The sequence below is a fragment of the Rhinatrema bivittatum genome, chromosome 14, assembly GCF_901001135.1.
Source record: "Rhinatrema bivittatum chromosome 14, aRhiBiv1.1, whole genome shotgun sequence".
Lineage (NCBI taxonomy): Eukaryota > Metazoa > Chordata > Amphibia > Gymnophiona > Rhinatrematidae > Rhinatrema > Rhinatrema bivittatum.
In genome coordinates, this window is record NC_042628.1 from 76,043,408 (window position 1) to 76,069,436 (window position 26,029).

The 26,029-nt window shown below is 47.8% G+C and overlaps 1 protein-coding gene across 2 annotated transcripts in view; it reads left to right on the forward strand.

Moving 5' to 3' along the window:
- Nucleotides 1-26,029, forward strand: part of LOC115076193 (rho GTPase-activating protein 33-like) — a 141,854-nt gene that overhangs the window by 98,799 nt on the left and 17,026 nt on the right. For both annotated transcript variants that reach the window (XM_029577366.1, XM_029577367.1), the window contains 10 exons: nucleotides 765-862; nucleotides 1,355-1,439; nucleotides 1,858-1,944; nucleotides 5,407-5,544; nucleotides 6,201-6,293; nucleotides 15,266-15,388; nucleotides 15,765-15,842; nucleotides 18,094-18,160; nucleotides 20,347-20,415; nucleotides 22,712-22,861. In XM_029577366.1, coding sequence (XP_029433226.1) covers nucleotides 765-862; nucleotides 1,355-1,439; nucleotides 1,858-1,944; nucleotides 5,407-5,544; nucleotides 6,201-6,293; nucleotides 15,266-15,388; nucleotides 15,765-15,842; nucleotides 18,094-18,160; nucleotides 20,347-20,415; nucleotides 22,712-22,861 — 988 coding nt within the window. The remainder of the gene's footprint in view (nucleotides 1-764; nucleotides 863-1,354; nucleotides 1,440-1,857; nucleotides 1,945-5,406; nucleotides 5,545-6,200; nucleotides 6,294-15,265; nucleotides 15,389-15,764; nucleotides 15,843-18,093; nucleotides 18,161-20,346; nucleotides 20,416-22,711; nucleotides 22,862-26,029) is intronic.

Consider the following 26,029-nt stretch of genomic DNA (forward strand, 5'->3'; position numbering starts at 1 on the left):
CCATGGTGAGACCGCACCTTGAATACTGTGTACAATTCTGGTCGCCGCATCTCAGAGATAGTTGCAATGGAGAAGGTACAGAGAAGGGCAACCAAAATGATAAAGGGGATGGAACAGCTCCCCTATGAGGAAAGGCTGAAGAGGTTAGGGCTGTTCAGCTTGGAGAAGAGACGACTGAGGGGGGATATGATAGAGGTGTTTAAAATCATGAGAGGTCTAGAACGGGTAGATGTGAATCGGTTATTTACTCTTTCAGATAGTAGAAAGACTAGGGGGCACTCCATGAAGTTAGCATGGGGCACATTTAAAACTAATCGGAGAAAGTTCTTTTTTACTCAACGCACAATTAAACTCTGGAATTTGTTGCCAGAGGATGTGGTTAGTGCAGTTGGTATAGCTGTGTTTAAAAAAGGATTGGATAAGTTCTTGGAGGAGAAGTCCATTACCTGCTATTAAGTTCACTTAGAGAATAGTCACTGCCATTAGCAATGGTTACATGGAATAGACTTAGTTTTTGGGTACTTGCCAGGTTCTTATGGCCTGGATTGGCCACTGTTGGAAACAGGATGCTGGGCTTGATGGACCCTTGGTCTGACCCAGTATGGCATTTTCTTATGTTCTTATGTGCAATACTCTGACAAGAGAGGGAGAGGGGGTCGGAGGAGGAGACTCTCCTGACTCCCGGAGAGGGACAGCAGGTAGGATGACTTTTATTAGATTACAACTCACGCTCTGCTTTCCCCTTCTTTGTTTTGAATGTTCAGGCTCGCACTACGGACAGCCTGGAGACCACGGGAGAGGCTCCCACACGCCCTTTAACTACCACCTCAGGGGCAAGCATCAAAGGAAAGGCAAGCAAGAGGTAATGGCGGCAGGGCAGATGTTGTCAGCTGGGGGCGGGACACAGTGCGGGTCTGTGCTGGGATGCCGGGTGGGTTATGGGTATGGCGGCAGGGCAGATGTTGTCAGCTGGGGGTGGGACACAGTGCGGGTCTGTGCTGGGATGCCGGGGTGGGTTATGGTAGGGCGGCAGGGCAGATGTTGTCAAGCTGGGGGCGGGACACAGTGCGGGTTCTGTGCTGGGATGCCGGGTGGGTTATGGGTATGGCGGCAGGGCAGATGTTGTCAGCTGGGGGCGGACACAGTGCGGGTCTGTGCTGGGATGCCGGGTGGGTTTATGGGTATAGGCGGCAGGGCAGATGTTTGTCAGCTGGGGGTGGACACAGTGCGGGTCTGTGCTGGATGCCGGGGTGGGTTATAGAGGCTCAATCTCTCCGGTTTCCCTAAGTCTGTGTTTCAGCTATTGCGGTGTTTTTTTGTTGCATTAGGATGGTCTCTTGCTCTTGTGTTGCAGGCTCTCCATCACAAAGGGCCATTTTCCCAAGTTGGCTGAATGTGCCCACTTCCACTATGAGAATGTGGATTTTGGATCTATCCAGGTAAGAGCAATAACTCAGTAAAAGAAAGCCATTGTGGCAAGGTGTGCCGGTTTATTTAAAGCAAGCCTGTCTAGGCCGTGCCCAGAAAGATCGACCCTTTTTCAAAGAGCACATTGGGGAGGCAGTGTGAGGAGCGTACATGGTCCCTGCAGGCCAGTGACTGAGAACTGCTGGAGAGGATCCTCCTGGGCGTACATTGTGAGGAATAGTGTGAGAAGGAGAGAAGCCCCTCAAAGGTAAACTAAAGTGAGGCTTCTGAGATATCAAGGACCTCATGTCTGGGAGAGAGATGGAGGGCAACCCATAGTACAAGTCTGTATTGTTTTTCTCCCTTTGTCCTGGAGAGTCCATTGTGGTGTGTGGGGTTGGTGATGGGAGGAATGAGAGAAGATATACAGCCTTCTCCTATTTCTTCCAGCTTTTGCTATCTCTGGATCGGAACGAGGATGGTGGAGCCGGCGTTGGGGATGGGGAGCTGGAGTTTGTGGTCCAGATTACCTGCCAGGTACACAGATTTTGTTCTCCGTTACAGGTGTTATACCATTTTCTGTCCCCATTCTCTGCCTTTGAGTCTTGATACTGTCTCTTCACTCTGTATAAAGCCGAGCTGAGAAAACTAGAGAGAAGCGTTGAAGGGAGTAAGGGGGTCCACAGTTATATTTTTGGTTATGTCTGTTTTGTTTTATATTCATATTAACCACTTCCCAGGTCTTCAATAAAAACTGCCCAAAGCACTGAAAAAGTAATGAAAATTGCAATCCCTACATTAACAAACCATACTTACTTTCTGTTTGTTCATACTTTGATATACCGCCTGTATAGAACATCTGAATGGTTTACAAGAAAATACTTTCATAGTATTCATAAAAACCTATACTTGTCACAACACATTTAAAACATACACTACTGATCCAGCTTAACCCTTCAGAGACTAAAACTAGCCAATAATACTTCTCTGTTAAAGTAGTGAAGAGTTAGATTTCACCATTCCTCTAAACCAGGCTGATTAGTGAGCTGTCCATCTCACCATCACTTTTTAAACTCCGAACCTATAGATGAATAAACAGCCCAGCTGCCAGCTATCTGAATAAACATCTGAACATCAGGTAAATTCTAAAGGTAAGCAGTTCCAGAGCTAGGAAACCTGGTAACTCAAAGAAGTTTGTGTTATGCTCCCCAACCATGGAGCCCGTCCCACAGCTGGTGTTCCTTACCTCAGGAGTGGCTTGGGGCCAGTCGGCCATACCACAGATGGCCTCTCCCGACACGACGAGCCTCTCCTTAGGCGCCTGCAGAAGTTAACCGTAATTAAAAGATCACCAGCGAGAAACCTACGGGGAGGTGGGCAGATAATTTCATGGTCCTCCTAGTTAAAGGACCACTCAGTACCTCCCTGATTCCTCAGCAACAGATCCTCCGGAGTCCTCTGGTGTTTGTTGCTTCGGATTCTCCTTGTCTTCCAGTTCCTGCCTGGCCTTCCATTTCCTTGCCTTGTTTCCAGTCCCTTGCCTTTCCTCCTACTTCCTGTATTGTACAGTCTGGGCCTGTCCATCTTTCATCCTCAACCCCTGTTCCTTTCCTGTCCTTCTCTGATTACTCTCCTGTTGCTGACTTGACCCTCAGCTTGGTTCTGACTCTGCTGCCTGCCTTGACCCTCTGCTTGGTCATCAACCACATCTGACTTCTGCCAGCCCCTGACCCATGGACTGCTCATCTAGCTGTGGACATTCTCCTAAACTGTGCTATCCTCTGAACCCAAAGGCTTAACCCACAGGGGGGAAGAGGCTAGTATAGGTGAAGCCTCTCTCGCAGTCCCAGCCAGTAGCATGTCTGCCTGCTGCTGGGAAGGGCCCAGTCAATGCCTCACGAGCAGGGCAATACCAATACCACTGTAGCCCAATGACTCATACAACGTGACAGATTGCTGAGGCCATGAGTTCAGCTGATTTGCCTTCACCTCGGTTCCTTCAAGGATTGGCCCACAGGATGCATCAGCAGCAAGAACAGCTGACACAGATAGCTGGCTTACTCCAGGGCCTGGCCACAAGCATGCACACTCTGCAAACCCAGGTTCTACTGACTGCACCACTGGTGGCAGCTTCCCCAGTGCCAGTACACACACTGGCTTCCATTCTCCGATTAGTGCCCCCATCCAGGTATGATTGGGATCCCAAGGCCTGCAAGGATTTCTTCAGTAAGTGCCTGATGCACTTTGAGCTGCAAGCGGCCAAATTCCCAAGTGATGTACAAAGGTAATCTTTATTCTCTCGCCGCTTGCTAATTCAGCTCTAGCCTGGGCCTTCCCCCTTGGGAAAGAAATGAGCCCCTCATGGGAAACCTTGAGGATTTTTTGCATCAATTTTGCAGGTTCTTTGTTGACCCTAGACATTCCTCCTCTGCTTCCACTGATCTACTTCGTCTTCGGCAGGGAAGCAAGTCCATGAGTGTAATGGTAGTGAGCCCTTGTGCTGTGGTGTGGTTGATGCAGCCTAGGAGGCAAATCTACTAGGCCCACACCAACCGGTGGTTGACATGACCTGTGCCAGGACTGAGCTGGACCTTCACCTATACCAGCTCTTGAGTTCCAGAGGCCAGCAGGAGAGTGACCCTGTGAGCTGTCAGAGAAGGAATGTCCAATTCAAGCTGAGGTCACGGCAGACAGCGAGCAGAGTGTTACCAAGTTCAGGCCGAGGGTCTATCAACAACCCAACTTTAAACGATGTCAACTGGAACTGAACACTGCTGCAAAGGAAATTGTTTGTAAATCTAAATACGATCACGTTACTCCCCTTTTGTCTGATTTACACTGGCTTCCAGTGTCCCTTCGTATACAATTTAAAGGCCCTGCATTAGGGCACTCCATCTTATCTTGCCTCTGTTATTTCTCCTCCTTCTCGCCTGCTACGGTCTTCGCAACAAGAACATATAGTGCTGCCTTCTATTCGAAACATTCGCTTTGAAAGTTCTAGAGCTATTTGCTTTTTTTATTTATCCCCTTGTCTTTGGAACTCCTTACATCTCAACATTCATCTGGAGAAAAAGTTCACAAAATTTAGGAAAGCACGTAAATCTTACTTGTACCGGTATATAGAAGCTTTCCCACATTTGAGTAATACCTGAACTCGCTTGTATATGCTTTCTCACATTTTTTTACACCTGGCTTGATTCTCTTTCTGGTTATATTTTATTCTTTTGTATTGTTTTACTTATTTTATTTTTATCTTATTAATTTATATTGACCTGACTTTTGTTTTCCTCATAGGGGAGCTGTTCCATCCCCTTTATCATTTTGGTTGCCCTTCTTTGTACCTTCTCCATCGCAATTATATCTTTTTTGAGATGCGGCGACCAGAATTGTACCCAGTATTCAAGGTGTGGTCTCACCATGGAGCGATACAGAGGCATTATGACATTTTCCGTTCTATTCACCATTCCCTACCTAATAATTCCTAACATTGTTTGCTTTTTTGACTGCCGCAGCACACTGAGCTGACTATTTCAATGTGTTATCCACTATGATGCCTTGATCTTTTTCCTGGGTGGTAGCTCCTAAGGGGTCTTTCCCTGCTTTCAAGCATATGTTCCTCTATTTCCCTTCTTCCACCCACCCAAGCTCAACTCCTCGGCTTAGCAATACAGCAGCCAGCTACTCTTCCTGGGCCCAGGCCCTCCCGGTGGCAGCTGCCATAGCAGGTCTCTGCTCTTACAACCTGTGCCCTGGCAGCCGCAGCCACCTCAGCTCTCTATAGCCCAGGCTCAGCCGGCATCTCTTCTGTTAGGGTCCAAGGTCTGACGTTTAGGTGCCAGATGACCTTATGTGTTGAATATTTCCAGCTCTGCTTATGGGAAAGCCAAAACCTGATCTTATTTCCTTCTCTTTTTCACTCTCCTCCTCCTCCAGAGTCATCTTCTCTCCTGTCTTTCCCTCCCCTCTACATCTCACATCTTGCTCTCTTTTCCTGAACAGGGGAAGATGTGGCCAGTGCACCGAAGCTATGAAGAGTTCTGCACCCTGGATGCCCATCTCCACCGCTGCATCTTTGACCGGAGGTTCTCTCAGCTTCCGGAACTGCCTCCCGTTGCAGAGGTCAGATACCAGACTGAGGTACGGACTCCTCCCAGTGGTCGGCATAAGACTGGGTGAACACAGGGATTCATCCTAGGAATCGGATAGCTTCCAAGCAGGGTTATGTATGAGGGCAGGAGCCTGTGATTGGGGAGTTGGGCTGGGGGGCAGCAGCATGTTTTGGAGGTGAAGAAAGCCAGAGTGGAAGGTGGTTTTTCCAGGTTGGGGTTGGCATCTTTGGTGTAAATCCACAACTGAAGGTGGTGCCTGCAGGCCTGAGTCAGGATGCATTGATGGAGGAGCGTCCGAGACCTCTTGTATCTGCAGTGGGCATGTCTGCATTTATTTGTTTCTCCACCTTATATTCTGTGTCTTAATATGTTGAACGCAGATAAGATTTAGTTGTCCACGTTGTCTGTTGGGTTAATGAGGCCTCCTGGCTCTATTTGTCTGTGCATGAGAGGGATCGCAGGTCCCAGTGTTGTCTATTGAATGAGTGAGACCTCCTTGACCATACTGACTCTCCTGTGTCTGCAGTGGGTTGGTACCTTGCGTATTGTTTAGGTTGCAGCATCGGCTGTCGGGTGGACAAGCCCTGCTGATCACTGCTCAGTCTTCCTCTGTGTGCACAGTGTACGTGGCACTGCCTGTGGGGGCCCTGCTCACACCTCTGCTAGCGTGTCCTCTCCCCACAGCTCCTGATGCCGATGCTGTCACAGTACCTGGAGAAGCTCTCTGTGATCGTGGATAGCAACATCAGCTGCGGGCCAGTGCTGACCTGGATGGAGGTGAGGAGGCAGGATGAACCACTGTAAAGGACAGAGGCAATCCAAGGAATTTTAGGAGCGGGGGGGGGGGGGGGGTCATTTATCCTTGAGATAGTAAGGAAGGAGTGAAATTATAAGAGAGGCTGGAATTACTGGAAGTAAAGGGGTATATAAAGTTATTGCTGTAGCCGGCCATCTAATCAGACACATCTGGAGCATTGTGTTCTATTTCCTTACTGCAGTAGTTGGGGGTATAAGAAAAAATAATGATTTTTTTCCAAGAGAGACAGATCTGAGCTGGGAGTCACAGAGAGGTCCATATTCCAAAGATTTATGCAGGAAAAATAAGACTTTTACCTGCATAAATGTAGCCCTTTAAAATATCCCCACAAATAGTTGGTCTGTTTCATTTCATTATCCTATGTGCCCTGCTCATGCTGTAGACTTTTACACTTAATATCGTTCAATTCTTATTACTGTATTTACTAATATTGTTCGAAGATCTGATCGTGGCGTTGTCAGGTTACCGGCCTTTATGATTTTAACTTGGGGCTCACTTTGGAGAACATTTGATCTCTTATTTGCGTTAAGTGTGTGCTTTGTGTTGTAGGCATTTTGAGAAGTCCTTTGTCTTGCAACCTTAGGGCTGCCTGAGGTGTGTAGAGTTGAAGAGTCAGACATGGGTTAATGTTGTTCATGATATTAAAAATTAGAGTCAATATTTTATAGTGAATTCTGGATTGCACAGGAAGCCAGTGCAGAGCCATCAGCGAGGGGCAAAATGTCCTTGTCCCTAGTAGGCAGTCTGGCTGAGGTATTTTGTAAAGGTTGTATGAGTCCAGCGGGTAGGCCTAGTAATAGGGAATTGCACTAATCTTTGTGAAAATATTACTAAGTGTAGAACAGTGCGGAAGTCCTGTATTGTTAGTAAAGGTTTCAGTCGATGTAATATTCGAAGCTTGGAGTATCCTGTTTTAATTAGTTTGCTTATATGCTTTTTCATTGACACATTTTCATCACTCTGTATTCCTAGGTCTCGTACCTGGTCTGAGGGAGTATTGTTAAAGTTTCCTAGGTCTAGGATTGGCGGTTTGATTATTGAGGAATTTCTCCTTAGCCACACAATTTCAGGGTTTTTTTTGTGTTTAGTGTTAATTTCAGCTGAGTTAGTCTTTGTTTTGCCTTCATGTATGTTGACAGTGAGAAGGTAGTTTTTTTCAAATGATTTCTCAATTGTATGTCGTCTGCATAAAGGAAGGATTTGATTCCTAGTTCCGCTAGTAATGCACATAATGACAGCATGTGAATGTTGAATAGGGGAGCTGAGAGTGCTGATCCCTGGGGGATACCTGTATCGACTGGGAAGGTGTCAGATATGTGATTGTCCACTTTTACTTGGAATGATCTGTTTGCTAGGAAGGACAAGAACCATTTGATAACAGTTTCCATCTATTCCAGTTTTTCTCAGCTGGTGGCACAGCAGGGTGTGGTCTACGGTGTCAAAGGCTGCTGTTAGGTCAATTAGTACCAGGATATAGGATTCATTGTTATCAAACCCCTGACGTACAGGGTCAGTTAGTGAAATGAGAAGGGTTTCTGTAGAGCGACCTTTTCTGAATCCCAAATTGGTTAGGGAATGGAATATTATTGACTTCTTGGTAGCTTTCTAGTTGTGGTCTCACTGCTTTTTCTAGGATTTTAGCTATGAAAGGCAGTGGTCGATAGTTCTCCCAATCACTTCTGCTGGATTTATTTTTAAGGATGGGTTTAATCACAGCTTTATCAGGGACCCGTTCTTCTAGTGAGAGGTTGATCATGGCTGTGATTGTTGGTGTAATTACGCTGGGTATTATTTTCAGTGCGCTTGCAGGGATTGGGTCCAGTGAGTGCATAGCAGGCTTGAGTTTTGGGATGATTTGGTTGATTTCGAGTTCCGATACCGTGTCAAATGACTTCCATTTTGCTTCTCCATGCTTTTCTTTATGTTCATTTGTAGGTAAGCAGGTGGAGAATTGTGATTTTAACTTATTGATTTTATTTAACAAAGAAGTGGCAAATTCATTGAATGAACTCTTTGAGAAGTTGTAGTTGTTCGATATTGAGGATGATGGGTCCTTGATTAAGTTTTTAGCAGTTTCGAAGAGTAGTTTGGAGTTAAATATTACACCATGAATCTGTTTGGCATAGTAGTCTTTTTTTTTTTTTTTTGGCTTTATTGATTTGTTCCCGGTATTTTGTTAGATGGGATTTGTATGTTTCTAGTGATTTTGTGGATTGGCATTTCCGCCGTTGCTTTTCAGATTTTCTCAGGGTTTGTTTGGTGAGTGTTTTTTTTCCTGGAATGGGCATAGATTATCAGCTATGTCATTGATGATTTTTCCCCAGGAGTTAAATGCTGAGGAGGCATCATCACATTTAAAATCAGGAATTTCGTTTTTACTGTTCTCTTCAGTATTTGTGGTTCTGTCGTCTTCCTGTAAGTGAATGATTGATTAATATGAGATTTAGCTTGCTGTCTGTTGAGGAGGGTTACTTCTGCTTTTATTAGTTGGTAGTATGTAGTGAGATGAGTTGATTCTGCAGTTGGCGAATATTAGGGTCAAGTGTGTGTCCAGCTTTGTGGGTGGGGTTGGTTATGAATTGCGACCAGCTCACTGCTTCCATAGGGGCGGATTTTCAGAGCCCTGCTCGCCTAAATCCGCCCAAAACCGGGCGGATTTAGGCGAGCAGGGCCCTGCGCGCCGGTGAGCCTATTTTACATAGGCCTACCGGCGCGCGCAGAGCCCGGGACTCGCGTAAGTCCCGGGGTTCTCCGAGGGGGGGCGTGTCGGGGGCGGGCCCGGTCGTCGCGGCGTTTAGGGGGCGTGTCGGCAGCGTTTTGGGTACAGGGGCGTGGCTACGGCCCGGGGCGGTCCGGGGGCGTGGCCGCGCCCTCCGTACCCGCCCCCAGGTCGCGTCCCGGCGCGCAACAGGCCCGCTGGCGCGCGGGGATTTACGTCTCCCTCCGGGAGGCGTAAATCCCCGGAGAAAGGTAAGGGGGGGGTGTAGACAGGGCCGGGCGGGTGGGTTAGGTAGGGGAAGGTGAGGGGAGGGCGTTAGAGGATTCCCTTCAAGGCCGCTCCGATTTCGGAGCGGCCTTGGAGGGAACGGGGGTAGGCTGCGCGGCTCGGCGCGCGCCGGCTATACAGAATTCATAGCCTTGCACGCGCCGATCCAGGATTTTAGTGGATACGCGCGGCTCCGCGCATATCTACTAAAATCCAGCGTACTTTTGCTGGCGCCTGATGCGCCAGCAAAAGTACGCCTATTCGCGTTTTTTGAAAATCTACCCCATAGTATCTAGGAATATTTCACATGCAGTATTTTTTGCTGTGCTGTCTACACGTAGGTTGAAGTCTCCTACGATTAGGGTGGACTCAGGAGATGGAAACGCTTTTGTGAAAATTTCAGTTAGGGGGGAGTAATCTTTTTGGAGTGTTCCAGGTGGGCAGTAGACCGTGCCTATATCTAGTTGTGTAGATTTTAGGATTGCCATCTCATTGGAGGGGGGGGGGGGGGGTAGGTCTCCATTTTTTATGGTTTAAGTTTGAGCTCTTTTTTTACTGAATATTACTAGACCCCCCCCTCTTTTATGTTTTTTTCTGGGGAAATGAAAGATATCATAGTTGGGGTGATCAATTTGATTTAAGAGAACATTATCATTTTCTTTCAGCCATGTTTCGGTTATGCAGAAGACAGTGGGTTTTAGTTCTTCTAGCAAATCATTTAACAAAGGGATTTTCTTTGATGGTGATTGAGCATTTAGTAATAGGTGATGCATATAGGTGCATATAGGTGCATATAGGTGATGCATATAGGGAAAAATAACCCATGCTATAATTACACGATGTTGGGTTCCATATTAGGTGCTACAACCCAAGAAAGAGATCTAGGTGTCATAGTGGATAACACATTGAAATCGTCGGTTCAGTGTGCTGCGGCAGTCAAAAAAGCAAACAGAATGTTGGGAATTATTAGAAAAGGAATGATGAATAAAACGGAAAATGTCATAATGCCTCTGTATCGCTCCATGGTGAGACCGCACCTTGAATACTGTGTACAATTCTGGTCGCCGCATCTCAAAAAAGATATAATTGCGATGGAGAAGGTACAGAGAAGGGCTACCAAAATGATAAGGGGAATGGAACAACTCCCCTATGAGGAAAGACTAAAGAGGTTAGGACTTTTCAGCTTGGAGAAGAGACGACTGAGGGGGGATATGATAGAGGTGTTTAAAATCATGAGAGGTCTAGAACGGGTAGATGTGAATCGGTTATTTACTCTTTCGGATAGTAGAAGGACTAGGGGACACTCCATGAAGTTAGCATGGGGCACATTTAAAACTAATCGGAGAAAGTTCTTTTTTACTCAACGCACAATTAAACTCTGGAATTTGTTGCCAGAGAATTTGGTTTGTGCAGTTAGTATAGCTGTGTTTAAAAAAGGATTGGATAAGTTCTTGGAGGAGAAGTCCATTACCTGCTATTAAGTTCACTTAGAGAATAGCCACTGCCATTAACAATGGTTACATGGAATAGACTTAGTTTTTGGGTACTTGCCAGGTTCTTATGGCCTGGATTGGCCACTGTTGGAAACAGGATGCTGGGCTTGATGGACCCTTGGTCTGACCCAGTATGGCATTTTCTTATGTTCTTATGTTCTTATTAGACCGGAGGAGATTATTGGAGAGTTGTTGCTTATTTTGGGGTAGATTAGCTTTCTGGTGTTTGTGTTTTGAGGTTCTATGCAGATTTCCATACATCCCTTGACCTGCGATGGTTTCAATGAGGTTGGCTGGTCTAGTTGGTCTAGAATTATCTGTCTCTAGGGCAAATGGTGCCCTGGGTAAAATTTGTTGTTAGCATGCATCCCCCCCCCCCAAAACCCCAAAACCTGTTTAAATGTGTGTGTGAGAGTGAGAACCTGTGTGTCACACACAGAGGCTCTCACTCTCATACACGCACACACACACACACTTGTACATATTCATTCTCTCACACAAGCTCTTATACATGCACACATGCTCATTCTCTTTATTTATTTAGTGTATTTAATTTATGCCTTTTCATTTTAGCTCAAGGCGAGTTACATTCAGGTACAGTGGGTATTTTCCCTGTCCCCACAGGGATCACAATCTAAGTTGGTACCTGAGGCAATGAAGGGTAAAGTGACTTGCCCATGGCCACAAGGAGTGGCAGTGGGATTTGAACCCTGGCTTCCAGCCCACTGCTCTAACCACTAGGCTCTTCCTCCTCTCTCACACACATATCCATACTCTTACACACACACTCCCTCTCTCATACACACATGCGCAGTGCACTTGCTTGCACCCACTCGCTCTCAGGGATAGGCTCTGCTGCTGCCGGGCCTCTCTTCAGGCCATGATGGGATGGGCTCCATTGCAGCCCTGCCACCACTGGCCCTCTCTTCAGGCCACTGTGGCCCTACCACCTCTGGCAGTGCTCAGGGCCCCTCTCAGTTCAGGGTGTTCTGGGCAACCGCCCAGCTGCCCATCCAAGACCAGCTCTGTCAGTGGAATACGTCAGCTGGGACTCACTGCTGCTGCACATAGGGGCATTGGCTGGAAGGGGTAAGTTTTATTTCCACACATATTTGTTTTGCTATCCTTCAGTGTGTGGAAGGTGAAATCTCTCTGTACGCGTGACAGAAGAGGTGAGGGATGTTCTGTAAAGCATTCTTCAGCATTAGAAAATCTCCACAGCTTCACTTTTTCCACCCATTCTTTCCATAATTAAACGTGCTTTAGGATTTTTACCATTTTCCCTTCCCTTCACCCCCCCCCCAGTTATGAAACCCTTTCCGTTGCATTCTCCTCACTACCTCCCCTAATATCCTTGCCTTTTCTTCATCTCAAAGTTGCAACATGTCAATCTAATCTCAGTAACCTATGATAATGTAATCTGTCCTATCTCCTTGCTAGCTAACGTCTGCACATAACCTGTATATAATTTGTATATAACATGTTTTTACTGCCTCCTTATAAGTATGTGATAATAAATATATTCTAACTCTGCTCCCCCTCCCTTGCTCCTCACATCTCCTCCCCCCCCCCCCCAATTTTCTTCTAGTTCTTTTGTTTCCCTAAGCTTACTTTTTCCCAACATTATTTGTTCATTCAGTTCCTTGTTCCCTGTAAAGCCTGTTGCTAATTTTGTTCTATGTAAACCGACGAGATGTTCCCAACGTACGTCGGTATATAAAAGCTATTAAATAAAATAAATAAATAAATCCCCTCGAAGCAAAGGCTAATTGCTCAATATAATTTGTTGACAGCATGCTTCTGATCCCTCTGCTATGGCAGGTCCCACTTCCCTCTACTTGGGTTAATTAGCATTGTTTATTTTGGAAGTGGAATACTTGTACTGTGAATGCTTCCCCTATATGAGGTTACACAGTGTACAGGATAAGTGGCAGAGATGCTTCAGTGAGGACTGGTCTAGTAATTATAACCGTGGGCTATGAACCAGGGAAACCAGAGTTCAAATCCCACTTACCTTAATGACACTCCTCGTGTCCTTGGACAAGTCACTTTATCTCCCGTTGCCTCGTGTACTCGATTCTTCTGCCTAGAGCTCACGACAGTGTACCTGGTGTTGCATAACTTTGGCCTGGATTATCCTGCTTGTATAATTTTTGCACTATTTTGTAGGCCGTTCAGTTTGGAATTTAATAGCACCTTATACATTACTTAAATTTATTATTCATGGTCAGAACGTACGATAGCGAAAAACAGTATCAGATTGACTGTATTAAGTGCATTGCATCTCAAGGGGCGAGAGATGTGCGAGCATCCTTTATTACAAAAAAGTGGATTGCTGAAAAGTTAGGTTGCAGCGAAAGCTGGGTTCAGAGGTCATGGGGCAAGACTGCCAACCAGTGTTTTACAGAATTTGGTGATGACCAACTGCTAAAATTGCTTCAAGAAAGCCTAAAACTTATTGAAAATTCCAGCAACAAGCAGAAAAAAACCCAACCTCTTACCAGATGGCACGAATGGTTTTGGATGAGAGGAAGAAAAAAGTCGATAGAGGAACAGTTTATCATTATTGAGTCAGGGCTGGTTTCCAGGCATTTCATGTTATTTGGAAGCCATTGGAAACTGAAACTCATATCCAAGACAGGCGAACTGGTTATGAAATTGGAATGAATTTCCATTTCTCATTTGGTCAGTTCAAAAAACACATTTTCAGAATGATCGCGTTTGGTCAAAAGCTTTGAATGAAATTAGCGATGAGGAACAATTATCAGCAAATTGTCGGAAACCCTGCTTGCATGGGTCTTTTTGTCGTGTTCACAGCAAAGCAAATGTGGGTAATCAAAGAACCAAAGAAAATGTGGGGGAATCTTGGGATGGTGTCTGTTTCCGAAATACGATTTTAGCCAAAAATCGTATCCACTTTTTGAATGATCCGGATAACGTTTTGGTAGCGGGCGAAGCTACTGATGTCCATGATGAGGCACCATGCGTGCGAGCCAATGCCATGCAACAGCTGCTTAAAGGAAATGGCATTGATATTTGGGTTGATGATGATGATTGGGCAGGGAGCTCTCCAGACTTGAACACTGCCGTAAGCATAGGCGTCATTATTAAGGATGAGGTGGAGAGTTTAAATGTTGAAGGTCAGGGACGTTATTCCACTGAAGCTTTGCATTGAAAATTGCTCATTTTAAAGCCGTTTTGCAAGCTAACGATGGGCATACCAACTGCTAATTCTGTGTTTAATTCTGTTTTGAAAGCTGATTAAAATGGTATGTTGCCTGCCTTTATCAGATTTCTGGTTGCTGCCGCAATGGGGGAGGCAGAGGGTTATATGCAGCATTGATTATGTCAGCGCGCTGCATTGTTGTGAAGATCCTGCTGCACCACTCAGCGGTTTATTGTCTTTTGACGCGTGTTAGTGCATCATGTGTTCTTTTATTATTTTATTTGTATGGATGTAATTTCTGTACCCTCCCCGCCCAAAGTCTATGAAGGGTGCGGAAAATAAACATTTTTCAATAAATAAATAAATAAATTGAAGAAGTTCATATTAAGCTGTGCAGTGAGTGGGACGTTGCCGGGGTACTCAGTGGGACTTCCCCGAGTAAGCCAGTCCTAATTTTAGGACTCAGTTCTGCCTAACCAGATTCACCATCCTAAATGTATTTGGCTAGCACTGAGTATTGGTGTTATCCAGCTACATTTAGGGCCTGCCTACTCTCCCTCTTTTATCTGGGTAAAAGGTTATCTGGGTAAAATGTAACCAGTTGACAGGTCAGGAAATCGAAATCTTGGGGTTTGTCCTGGTAAGTTACCCGGAAACCCCCTTTTCCCTGTACGTACCCAGATCAGTCCAGACTCCTGTGTTTTGCCTCCCGTCCAGCAGATGGAGACAAAGTTTCACTGGCTCTGCCTCTTAACATGAGGGGCCACCTGCAGTCCCTCAGTATTTCTCTGTCTCCAGCAGATGGTGGAGGTGCAAAATCCTACAGTCTGAGACTTAAAAAAAAAAAAAGAAACAAAGAGAAAAGGCTGCGAGGATTTCTTCAGTCAGCCTCCAGGGGGGTAGCTAGGACCTGGTGGGACCATCCCCCCTGGCATGTGAGGCAGGAGAGCTGGTGGTCGGAGATTCTTCTTCAGCTCCTGGAGTCTAGTGCCATTCAGGGTTGACACCGGGAGTCCCGGTTCACCCACCCTGTTGGGAACCACTTGAGCCTGCTGCCATCTCAGGGAAGGTTTTCAATATTGACGTCTAATCTCTCTGGATTAGGGACTTATTGTACCTGAGTTATTAATAATGCTGTAAGCTGCTTTGAGCTTTAGATGGAAGGCTGGGCTAAAAATCCCCAAATTTAAAAAATGAATTTAATTGGTGGCACGTTCTCTGTTGGTCCGCATTGCAACTGAATATTTTCTGGGGTCGGGGGGACTCCTGCTCTTGTCGTTGTCCCAGATTGATAACCATGGGAACCGCCTGCTTGTTAACGAAGAGGCGTCCATCAATGTTCCCGCGATCGCAGCTGCTCAGGTGATCAAGCGTTACGCCGCGCAGGCCTGTGACGAGCTGAGCTTTGAGGTGAGCGTGCGCCGGTGCTGGGACCGCGGGACACTGCTGGGAGGGAGGGTTTCAGCGGGCATTGTTGTGAGAGAGCCCGTACAGCCGGGCTCCTGGCCAGTAGCGGCAAATCTTCCTTAGTGTATTTCTTTCTGAGAGAAGGGGAAAGCAGCAGTGGGGTTGTTGAAGGCCTTTAGCGCAATGGTGGGGTGAGTTTAGGGTGCTGGGAAGAGGGAGGGTGATTTTATGTCCTCTGTGGGCAGGAGAGGTGTGGGGTCCCTGTGGAAGTGTTAGAATGTCAGAGGCAGACTCGGCATGATATAGGGGAAGGGATGACAGTTACGTTGTGTGTCGCATATTCTCTTGTCTCATTGACATCTGTGTGAGTTCTTTACAGGTGGGGGACATTGTCTCTGTCATTGACATGCCCCCCAAGGATGACACCAGCTGGTGGAGGGGGAAGCACGGATTCCAGGTGGGTGACGTGGAGAATGGGGGAGGAGGTGGGGGAGGATGAGGAGGGACACTGGCAGTGGGGAGGGTGGAGGAGAAGGAGAGAGTAAGAATGGAGTGTAGATTGCAGTGTGGGAAATGGAGGCCAAGAAGGAGAGCAAGGCATGCTGGGACAAAGAGTAGGGGGCAAGAATTTAGTGAGTTTAAAGGGAAATGGGTGAGAAGGGGGGTCTAAGAAGGAGACTAGGGATTGGTTGAGGGAAGGACAGGAAGTGGTCTTTGGGGGACACTGATTGGATGAGGGGAGGATGAGGAGAGAAACTATGGGGAAAACCTGGAGTTTGGTGAGGAAAGGGACAGGAAGGGTCTATGTGGAGGAACTGGATGAGGGTAGGGGAAGAAAGGACTATGGGGACGGACTTGGAATATCTGAGAGAGCGAGGAGACTGGGAATGGACTGGGATTAGATGAGATGAGAAAGGGGACTATGGGGAGGGAATAAGAATTTAAGAACATAAGATATACCATATCCATCAAGCCCAGTATCCTATGTCCAGCAGTGGCCAATACAAGTCACAAGTACCTGGCAAGTCACCAAACAAACAAATTCCATTCTACTAATGCCGGCAACAAGTCGTGGCTATTCCCTATTGATTAGTAACAGTTTATGGATTTCTTCTCCAAGAACTTGGAGGAGAAATCCTTTTTTGAACCCAGCTACATTAGCTGCCTTAACCACATCCTCTGGCAACAAATTCCAGAACTTAATTGAGCATTGAATGAAAAAGAATTTTCTCTGATTTGTTTATGGAGTGCCCCCTAGTCCTTGTATTATCCAAAAGAGTAAATAAGTTTCACATTTCATGATTTTGCAAACCTCTATCATATCCCCCCTCAGCCGTCTCTTCTCCAAGCTGAACAGCCCTAACCTCTTCAGCCTTTCCTCATAGGGGAGCTGTACCATTCCCTTTATCATTTTGGTCGCCCTTCTCTGTACCTTCTCCATCGCAATTATATCTTTTTTGAGATGCAGCGACCAGAATTGTACACAGTATTCAAGGTGCGGTCTCACCATGGAGTGATACAGAGGCATTAAGACATTTTCCGTTTTATTCACCATTCCCTTCCTAATAATTCCCAACATTCTGTTTGCTTTTTTGACTGCCGCAGCACACTGAGCCGATGATTCAACTATATCGCCCAGATTTTTTTCCTGGTTGGTAACTCCTAAAATGTAACCTAACATCATGTAGCTATAGCATGGGTTATTTTTCCCTATATGCATCACCTTGCACTTATCCACATTAAATTTCATCTGCCATTTGGATGCCCAATTTTCCAGTCTCACAAGGTCTTCCTGCAATTTATCACAATCTGCTTGTGATTTAACTACTCTGAATAATTTTGTATCATCGGCAAATTTGATTACCTCACTCTTTGTACCTCTTTTCAGATCATTTATAAATATATTAAAAAGCACCGGTCCCAAGTATAGATCCATGAGGCAAGTCCACTGTTTACCCTTTTCCACTGAGAAAACAGACCATTTAATCCTACTCTCTGTTGTCTTTTAACCAGTTTGTAATCCACGAAAGGACATCGCCTCCTATCCCATGACTTTTTAGTTTCCTAGAAGCCTCTCATGAGGAACTTTGTCAAACGCCTTCTGAAAATCCAAGTATACTATATCTACCGGTTCCCCTTTATCCACATGTTTATTAACCCCTTCAAAAAAATGTAGCAGATTGTGAGGCAAGACTTCCCTTGGGTAAGGCCTTGCTGGCTGTGTCCTATTAAATCATGTCTATCTATATATTCAGTGATTTTATCCTTTGTAACAGTTTCCATAAATTTTCCTGGCCTCCCCTCCCGTAGCCTCTTTCTCCCCTCCCGTAGCCTCTTTCTCCCCTCCCCCGGATCACCGGGGGAGGGGAGAAAGAGGCTACGGGGAGTGAGAAGGGATGATCAGAGGGGTTAAGGGATTATGGGGAGGGACAGGGAATGGATGACAGGAGGAAGAGATTATGGGGAGAGAATAGATGAGAGGGTGTATAGGGAACCAGGAGAAGGAATTAGGGAGCGGAGGAGTGGAATATGGGAAGGGCGCATGACTGGATGAGGGGGGAGTCAACTGACCTGCTGAGTGAAGGGAAATATAGTGAGAGCATCAGAAGGTCTTGTGTGTTTATACTTGAGCTTCTGGCCAAGGTATGAATTTCCAGCATTACCTCAGTTACTTATCGTCCGTCTGTCTGTCTGTCTGACTCTTCTAGGTTGGTTTCTTCCCCAGCGAGTGTGTCGAACTCTTCACAGAGAGGTTAACTCCTGGACCCAAATCTGGTAATCCCCCTTCTCTTGTCACTCACAGACTTCATGTGGCTGCATTCCCACAGCTAGAGAAAGCTCGGGCAATCTAAGAGAGGACTTTGACTTTGGATAGAGGGAGTGCTGTGGGGCAGGATCTGAGGTGGTACTAGCAGAGCTGTGCTGCTGAAGCAAAAAGGGGGATAGTCAGGGCAGGACTGAGGTGCATTGGGAGATTATCAATAATAGTAATTCCCTGTACGTATCCAGTTCAGTCCAGACTCCTGGGTTTTGCCTCCCCTCCAGCAGATGGAGACAGAGAAAGTTTCACTGCCACTTAAGACGAGGTGCCTCCTGCAGTCCCTCAGTATTTCTCTGACTCCAGCCTTCAGTGACTAACAAAAAATAAAAAATCAGAAAGGGCACATAGGCTTCTGTCTGCGCCTCCCAGAAGGTCGTTAGGCCCTGGTGAGTTCATCCCTTCTGGTGTTTGAGGCTTGAGAGCAGGGGGTCAGGGACCCTGTTTTGCTCAGATCTCTGGCCGGACAGGACTGATACCCGGGGGTCTGGGATCCCTCACCCTGAGGGATCATCGGAGCCTGTTGCCTCTTCAGGAACCTGCTGCCTTCTCTAAAGAAAGTGCTCTCTTCTTTGTTTTCTGTTTAAAGTTTGCTTAAAAAAAAAAAAAAGGAAAGAGAGGTTTTCTTCTTTGCTTTAGGGGCAGCGGGGGGAGCTGTTGGAGTGGCACAGGGGCAGCGCCTTTTCACTTCTCCTTAGCCCCGTATGCTGGCGGATGGCTTCTGAAGGTTTGTTTCCTCCCTCCTGTGGCTCCTTCAGGCCTCTCTCCTGTGCGCTGCGGTTGGCCCGGACTCCTTTTCTGATGCCGTGTGGTGCGGCCTGTTCATCCTGCAGGGACGCGCGGTCGCGTCTTCCCCGTGCTGGCCTTTGCTCCCGATGCCTCCCTGGTGGTGGTGGGGGTGGGGGTCCGCCGGGGAGCAACGTGGACGACACGGGCAGTATCTCTCTGACTCCAGCAGATGGTAGAGATGCAAACCTGCAGTCCAGGGTTTAGTTTAAACTTTTTTTTTTTTTTTTGTTAATTTAGATTAGCTGAGCTGAGGTTTTGCTCCCTGAGGTGTTAGGCACCGTTGCAGGCCATCCCTCCAGTGGAGCCGGGCGTCCGGGGGGGTTAGATACCCTGGTTTTGTTTTGCTGAACCCTGCTGGAGTGCCTGATAACCAGAGGCTTCTGGTTCCTTTGGCCTCCGAAGCTCTTCCCGGTTTCCTCTGGTCCTGCTGAGGTTGGTTAAAGGTTTTTATTAAAAAAAAGAAAAGTGACTTCATCAGAACCTAAGAAGTTCCTCAGGGAGGCCTCTGGACTTAGTCGGGGCCCGGCCGGGACAGTGGGTACTGCGGCCCGAAGAGGAGACCGGTCAGTGTCTGGGGCGTGAGGGTCGGCAGCCCGGGGCTTCGGGTGGGTGCGACATCAGGGGCTGGTAATTTTGGCCCAAGTATGTGCGAGCGGGCTTCCGTACTTAGGGAAGCTTAGGTACATCCCGATGGTCTGGACCGATCCGAGTATGTACAGGGAAAGGAAAACTGGTTCTTACCTGCTAATTTTCATTCCTGTAGTAACACGGATCAGTCCAGCAAAGGGTTGTGGAAGAGTCCGCTCGATCTATCTGGGGTTTTTTTTCTGTATATAATCTGAAGGGCACAGGTTTTGTTGATCCTACACATGTTTTTGTGTAAGGGAGTATTCTTGGTGCAGTTGAATTTTCTTTCTGGCTTGGGTACAGATTATTACTGAGGGACTGCAGGAGGCACCTCATGTTAAGTGGCAGTGTCGGTAAAACTTTCTCTGTCTCCATCTGCTGGAGGGGAGGCAAAACCAGGAGTCTGGACTGATCTGTGGTACTACAGGAACAAAAATTAGCAGGTAAGGACCAATTTTCATTTATTTAATTTGCTTGAATGTTCATTGATCAAAGTTGTCAAAACAGTTTATAATATCAAAAGGTTACATAAAACAAATTCAAAATTAAAACAAACTTTACAAGCAATATTAAAAACTAAGAGTTAAAAAGAACCAAAACAAATTAAAATCTTAAGCAAGTAAAAACAAACTGAGCCAGGCAATAGAACAAAAAACAGCAAAAAATTAAAGATCAAAGCTTGGAAGAAGAAATGTGTTTTCAAATGTGCTTTCTTTCTGATTTGCAGAGGTCGATGGACAGAAGGCTGGAGCAGTTGCAGTCACAGTGCCTCCAAATCGCCCCTCTCCCACGACAGGTAAGTTTCTTTATGCACAAGAAGCAGGTGTTTTCTTGGTGGAGATAAAATTTAGAATAAGAAATCGTCATGTGAGACTGGTAAGGGGTAGACCTGAGTAACTTAAGGAAGCATTTCCTCCAAGAGAAGACAGTGGATACATGACTGCATCTCCCAGTGGAGAAAGTGGGAACAAAACTTGATCAGAGAGCTTGGTGCAGGCACAGAGGATCCCCAGTAGTGAGGAGTAAAACCCTGGGACAGGCACAGAGGATCCCCAGCAGGGAGGAGTAAAACCCTGGGACAGGCACAGAGGATCCCCAGTAGTGAGGAGTAAAACCCTGGGACAGGCACAGAGGATCCCCAGCAGTGAGGAGTAAAACCCTGGGACAGGCACAGAGGATCCCCAGCAGGGAGGAGTAAAACCCTGGGACAGGCACAGAGGATCCCCAGTAGTGAGGAGTAAAACCCTGGGACAGGCACAGAGGATCCCCAGCAGGGAGGAGTAAAACCCTGGGACAGGCACAGAGGATCCCCAGCAGTGAGGAGTAAAACTCTGGGACAGGCACAGAGGGATCCCCAGCAGTGAGGAGTAAAACCCTGGGACAGGCACAGAGGATCCCCAGCAGTGAGGAGTAAAACCCTGGGACAGGCACAGAGGATCCCCAACAGTGAGGAGTAAAACTCTGGGACAGGCACAGAGGATCCCCAACAGTGAGGAATAAAACCCTGGGACAGGCACAGAGGATCCCCAGTAGTGAGGAGTAAAACCCGGGGACAGACTCGGAGGATCCCCAGCAGTGAGGAGTAAAACCCTGGGACAGGCACAGAAGATTCCCAGCAGTGAGGAGTAAAACCCTGGGACAGGCACAGAGGATCCCCAGCAGTGAGGAGTAAAACCCTGGGACAGGCACATTGTGTCTAAAGATGGCTTCCAGATGGAAGTAGCGAGGAGTAAATCCCTGGGATAGGCACAGAGGATCCCCAGTAGTGAGGAGTAAAACCCTGGTGCAGGCACAGAGGATCCCCAGCAGTGAGGAGTAAAACCCTGGGACAGGCACAGAGGAGCCCCAGCAGTGAGGAGTAAAACCCTGGGACAGGCACAGAGGATCCCCAGCAGTGAGTAAAACCCCAGGACAGGCACAGAGGATCCCCAGCAGTGAGGAGTAAAACCCTGGGACAGGCACAGAGGATCCCCAGCAGTGAGGAGTAAAACTCTGGGACAGGCTCGGAGGATCCCCAGCAGTGAGGAGTAAAACCCTGGGACAGGCTCGGAGGATCCCCAACAGTGAGGAGTAAAACCCTGGGACAGGCACAGAGGATCCCCAGCAGTGAGGAGTAAAACCCTGGGACAGGCACAGAGGATCCCCAGCAGTGAGGAGTAAAACCCTGGAACAGGCACATTGTGTCTAAAGATGGCTTCCAGATGGAAGTAGTGAGGAGTAAATCCCTGGGATAGGCACAGAGGATCCCCAGTAGTGAGGAGTAAAACCCTGGTGCAGGCACAGAGGATCCCCAGTAGTGAAGAGTAAAACCCTGGGACAGGCACAGAGGATCCCCAGCAGTGAGGAGTAAAACCCTGGGACAGGCACGGAGGATCCCCAGCAGTGAGGAGTAAAACCCTGGGTCAGGCATAGAGAATTCCCAGCAGTGAGGAGTAAAACTCTGGGACAGGCACAGAGGGATCCCCAGCAGTGAGGAGTAAAACCCTGGGCCAGGCACAGAGGATCCCCAGTAGTGAGGAGTAAAACCCTGGGACAGGCCCAGAGGATCCCCAGTAGTGAGGAGTAAAACCCTGGTGCAGGCACAGAGGATCCCCAGTAGTGAGGAGTAAACCCCTGGGACAGGCACAGAGGATCCCCAGTAGTGAGGAGTAAAACCCTGGGACAGACTCGGAGGATCCCCAGCAGTGAGGAGTAAAACCCTGGGACAGGCACAGAAGATTCCCAGCAGTGAGGAGTAAAACCCTGGGACAGGCACAGAAGATTCCCAGCAGTGAGGAGTAAAACCCTAGGACAGGCACAGAGGATCCCTAGCAGTGAGGAGTAAAACCCTAGGACAGGCCCAGAGGATCCTCTGTGGTGGGAGAGTGGGGGATAAGCCTGGGGATTCTCTGTGCCTGTTCCAGCCTTTATCCTGGTCGGTGATATTGCAGCAGGAAGGGAGAATGAGCAAAGATTGGATGGGCCTGGAGGTCTTTTGTTTGCTGTCAGCTTCTAGGTTTGAATATACATGAGAACTAGGGATGATACTGACCATGTGAAAGCCCTCTTCAGCGCACACATTCTGACTTTGCTTCCCTTCCTCCTCCCTGCAGTAGCCAAGAAGCATGGCAAGCTGGTGGGCTTCCTGCGCACCTTCATGAAATCACGGCCCAGCAAGCAGCGGCTGAAGCAGCGCGGGATTCTGAAGGAGCGCGTCTTTGGCTGTGACCTTGGCGAGCACCTCATGAACTCTGGCAATGATGGTAAGGGGGCAGGAAGGCCCAGAACCAGTCCACGTGTTACCCCCAGTGTTCCAGTAACTCTAAGCAAAAATGTGGCAGACTTGTTGACTAAATGAGATGTGGTAATATCTTTTTCTTCTTTTTATTTTTAATATATATTTCTGTGTTTTCCTAGCGTATAGCCAGATGGACTCAGGACCAATGGGTTCTGCTCCCCTGCCAGCAGATGGAGACGGAGTCAGATTTCAAAGCTGACATCACCGTACATGCACCTCTGCAGTGACCTCAGCCCTTCAGTTTCCCCGTCTCCTGCAGATGGTGGACGTAGCTCTCCCTATGGGGATTGCTGTACTTTTTGGAAGGAGAAATTTTACATTTAAATTGGAGAAACAAATTGAGCCCTGCTCTCCTGTGGTGATACCTAAAGGTCCCTCCCCCAGTTGAGAATTCCTGAGGTGTTTTCCGAGATCCCTCAGAGGTGAGCCTTAGTCCGGTAGCCGGTTCCTGGCGTGGACTTTGCTGCTTAAGCTGCTGAAAGGCAGTGGGTGCAGGAAGCAGAGCGCGGCGGTGTCAGCCAAAGCCCTCTCCTCCCGCAGCCGGAGACTGTGTCTGTACTCAGCCGGTAAGCGCTGAGCATAGATAAGTTAAAAAAAAAAAAAAAAAAGAGAGAGAGAAGAAAATTTACCTCCGATTCAGACGTTTGGAGGGGCTGCGGTAAGAAATTCCTCCAGTGTCCTTGCCCGTACCAACGTCGTTCCCGATCTCGGGGTAAGAGGAAGTGGTCTTCCAAGTGAGTTGAGCAGCCCCCCCGGTGGGCTAGACCCCGCTTTAGGCTTGGTCGGCACACTGCATGGTAGGCCGCGGTGGCGCCATCTTGTGCGCGTCTTTGTGTGTGCCGTGTTGCCCTCCATAAAACGTCAGTACGTGCAGTGCATCGGCTCTGCGCATGTGCTGTGCACATAACATCACGTGCGTACATACGTGCACATCCTACGTATGCGAGTACAGGTAAAGCCAGGCGCAGGGGCTGTGCGTGTGCCTTGCTGCATCCCACCTAGGCGCCCGAAATCTGTGACCAGAAAATTTTAAGCGCGAGCCAACAGAACACACAGTTACCGCCGCCAATGGCTCTGGCAGCCAAGAAACATAAGCGCCTTTCTCTCTGTGCTGCTTGTCATATTAGGGCTTCACAGTCTGACCTGGATTCCAACTTATGTCAGCATTGTTAAAGTTGGCCTCCCCGGACTTTGCTAAGCCTGGCTCCTCCTATTCAGAGGATGGGCTAGCCACAGCCTTAACTGAAAGTACTCTGGATCTGAGTACCCCCAGGACTGGGTCATCCATGGAAGAGGAAAATCCAGCAGCACCTACCCCAGTACCTCCTGGGCTAGGCATGGACCCGACTTCTCTTGGGTGGAATTTTTCCAGGGCCTTCAAGCCTTTGTGCAGGCGCAGTTTGCTACCTCACTTGCCCCTGTCTGGACGGAACCTAAGCCGGTAAGCTTTCCCTCTCCCAGTCCTATCGGCAGACTTCGAGGCATGCCTCACCTCACCAAGGGTATCCCTGGCAGGGACCAGGATGCCACGGACAAAGTGGAGGATACAAATTCCTTGGAAAATGGGGAAATTCCCCCTGGTTTAGAACTGTATTGGACCATGTTACGGTTTTTCCATAGAGACGAATTGCCGGCCCTGGTTTCCCAGACCCTGAAGATGCTGGGAGTTCCTGGAGCGGACTCTATGACGGAACCAAAGAAGAATCCCATTCTGATTTCCCTATGGAAAGCCTCTTGCTACTTTCCAGTACTGGAAGCCTTCCAGGAGTTGATTAACCTGGAATGGGATGCCCAGAGCAAATTTTAAAGGGGGGCAAGCATTAGAAGTTTATACTCACTGGATCCGGCAGTGAGAGAGAATTTGTGTTTCCCTAAAGTGGATGTGCTGGTCTGTGCCGTCTCTAAGCGAACAACTATCCCAGTAGAGGGAGGAGCGGCCTTAAAGGATGTGCACAATAGACGGATGGAGTCCATCTTTAAACAGTCCTTTGATGCAGTAACAATGACCTTACAGATTGCTTCTTGTTGTGCCCTGGTAGCTCGTTTATGCTTACTCCTCTCTCGGGAGGTGGATGACTCGGGAGTGAATTCCAGAGTGGTTATGGAACCCGCCACCACCTTTTTAGCTGACGCAGGCTCAGATTTATCCGTACTTCAGCCAGAGGAGTGGTTTCAGTGGTGGCGGCCAAAAGACAGCCATGGCTGTGGAATTGGTCAGCAAATGCAACTTCCAAGGCGAATCTTACAAAGGTGCCCTTTAAAGGATCACTCCTTTTTGGAAGCGAATTGGAAAAGCTGGCCAGTAAATGGGGCGAATCTCCAGTTCCCCGGCTACCAGAAGATAAGAGAAAGCAGTTACAGTGCCCCTCGCTTCTGAGGGGCCGATCCAGGGGCTCCCAACACTTTTGACCCTATAGAAACTCGACATTTTGGTGGTTTCAGCTCTTTGAGAGGTCTAAGTCCTTTCGTAGTCAACAGCCCAAGAGAGGGGCAGGCCTTAGGTTCAGGTTCATCCCGAACCCCCCAATGAAATTTTGCTGATCCACCTTCAGAACAAGGAGATTGAGGGTCAACTGTCCCTCTTCTACCAGCGGTGCATTGAGATCACTTCAGCCAAATGGGTACTGGAGGTCATACAAGAAAGATATGCACTGGAATTTCATGATGTCTCCTTGCCACTCCCAGCACAAGAAGCAGGCAGTGGAGACTACTCTTTTAAGGCTCCTCAGGATGAGGGCTATTATCCCAGTACCTGCGCCTTAGGAAAATACGGGGCGTTATTCCATCTATTTCATAATACTCAAGAAGGAAGGTTCCTTTCGCCCCATCCTGGACCTCAAGAGTGTCAACCAACATCTACGAGTGAATCATTTCCGCATGGAAACCCTACGCTCTGTGATAATGGCCGTACACTTGATAGAGTTCTTAACCTCCCTGGAATTATCTGAGGCCTACCTACATATTCCAATCTGTCAAGAACACCAATGTATCCTATGCTTCCAGGTGTTGGGTCGCCATTATCAGTTCCAGGCACTGCCCTTTGGCCTGGCCACCAGCCCCAGAACATTTTCCAAGATTATGGTGGTCGTAGCGGCAGCATTGAGAAGAGGGAATCCTGGTGCACCCGTACCTG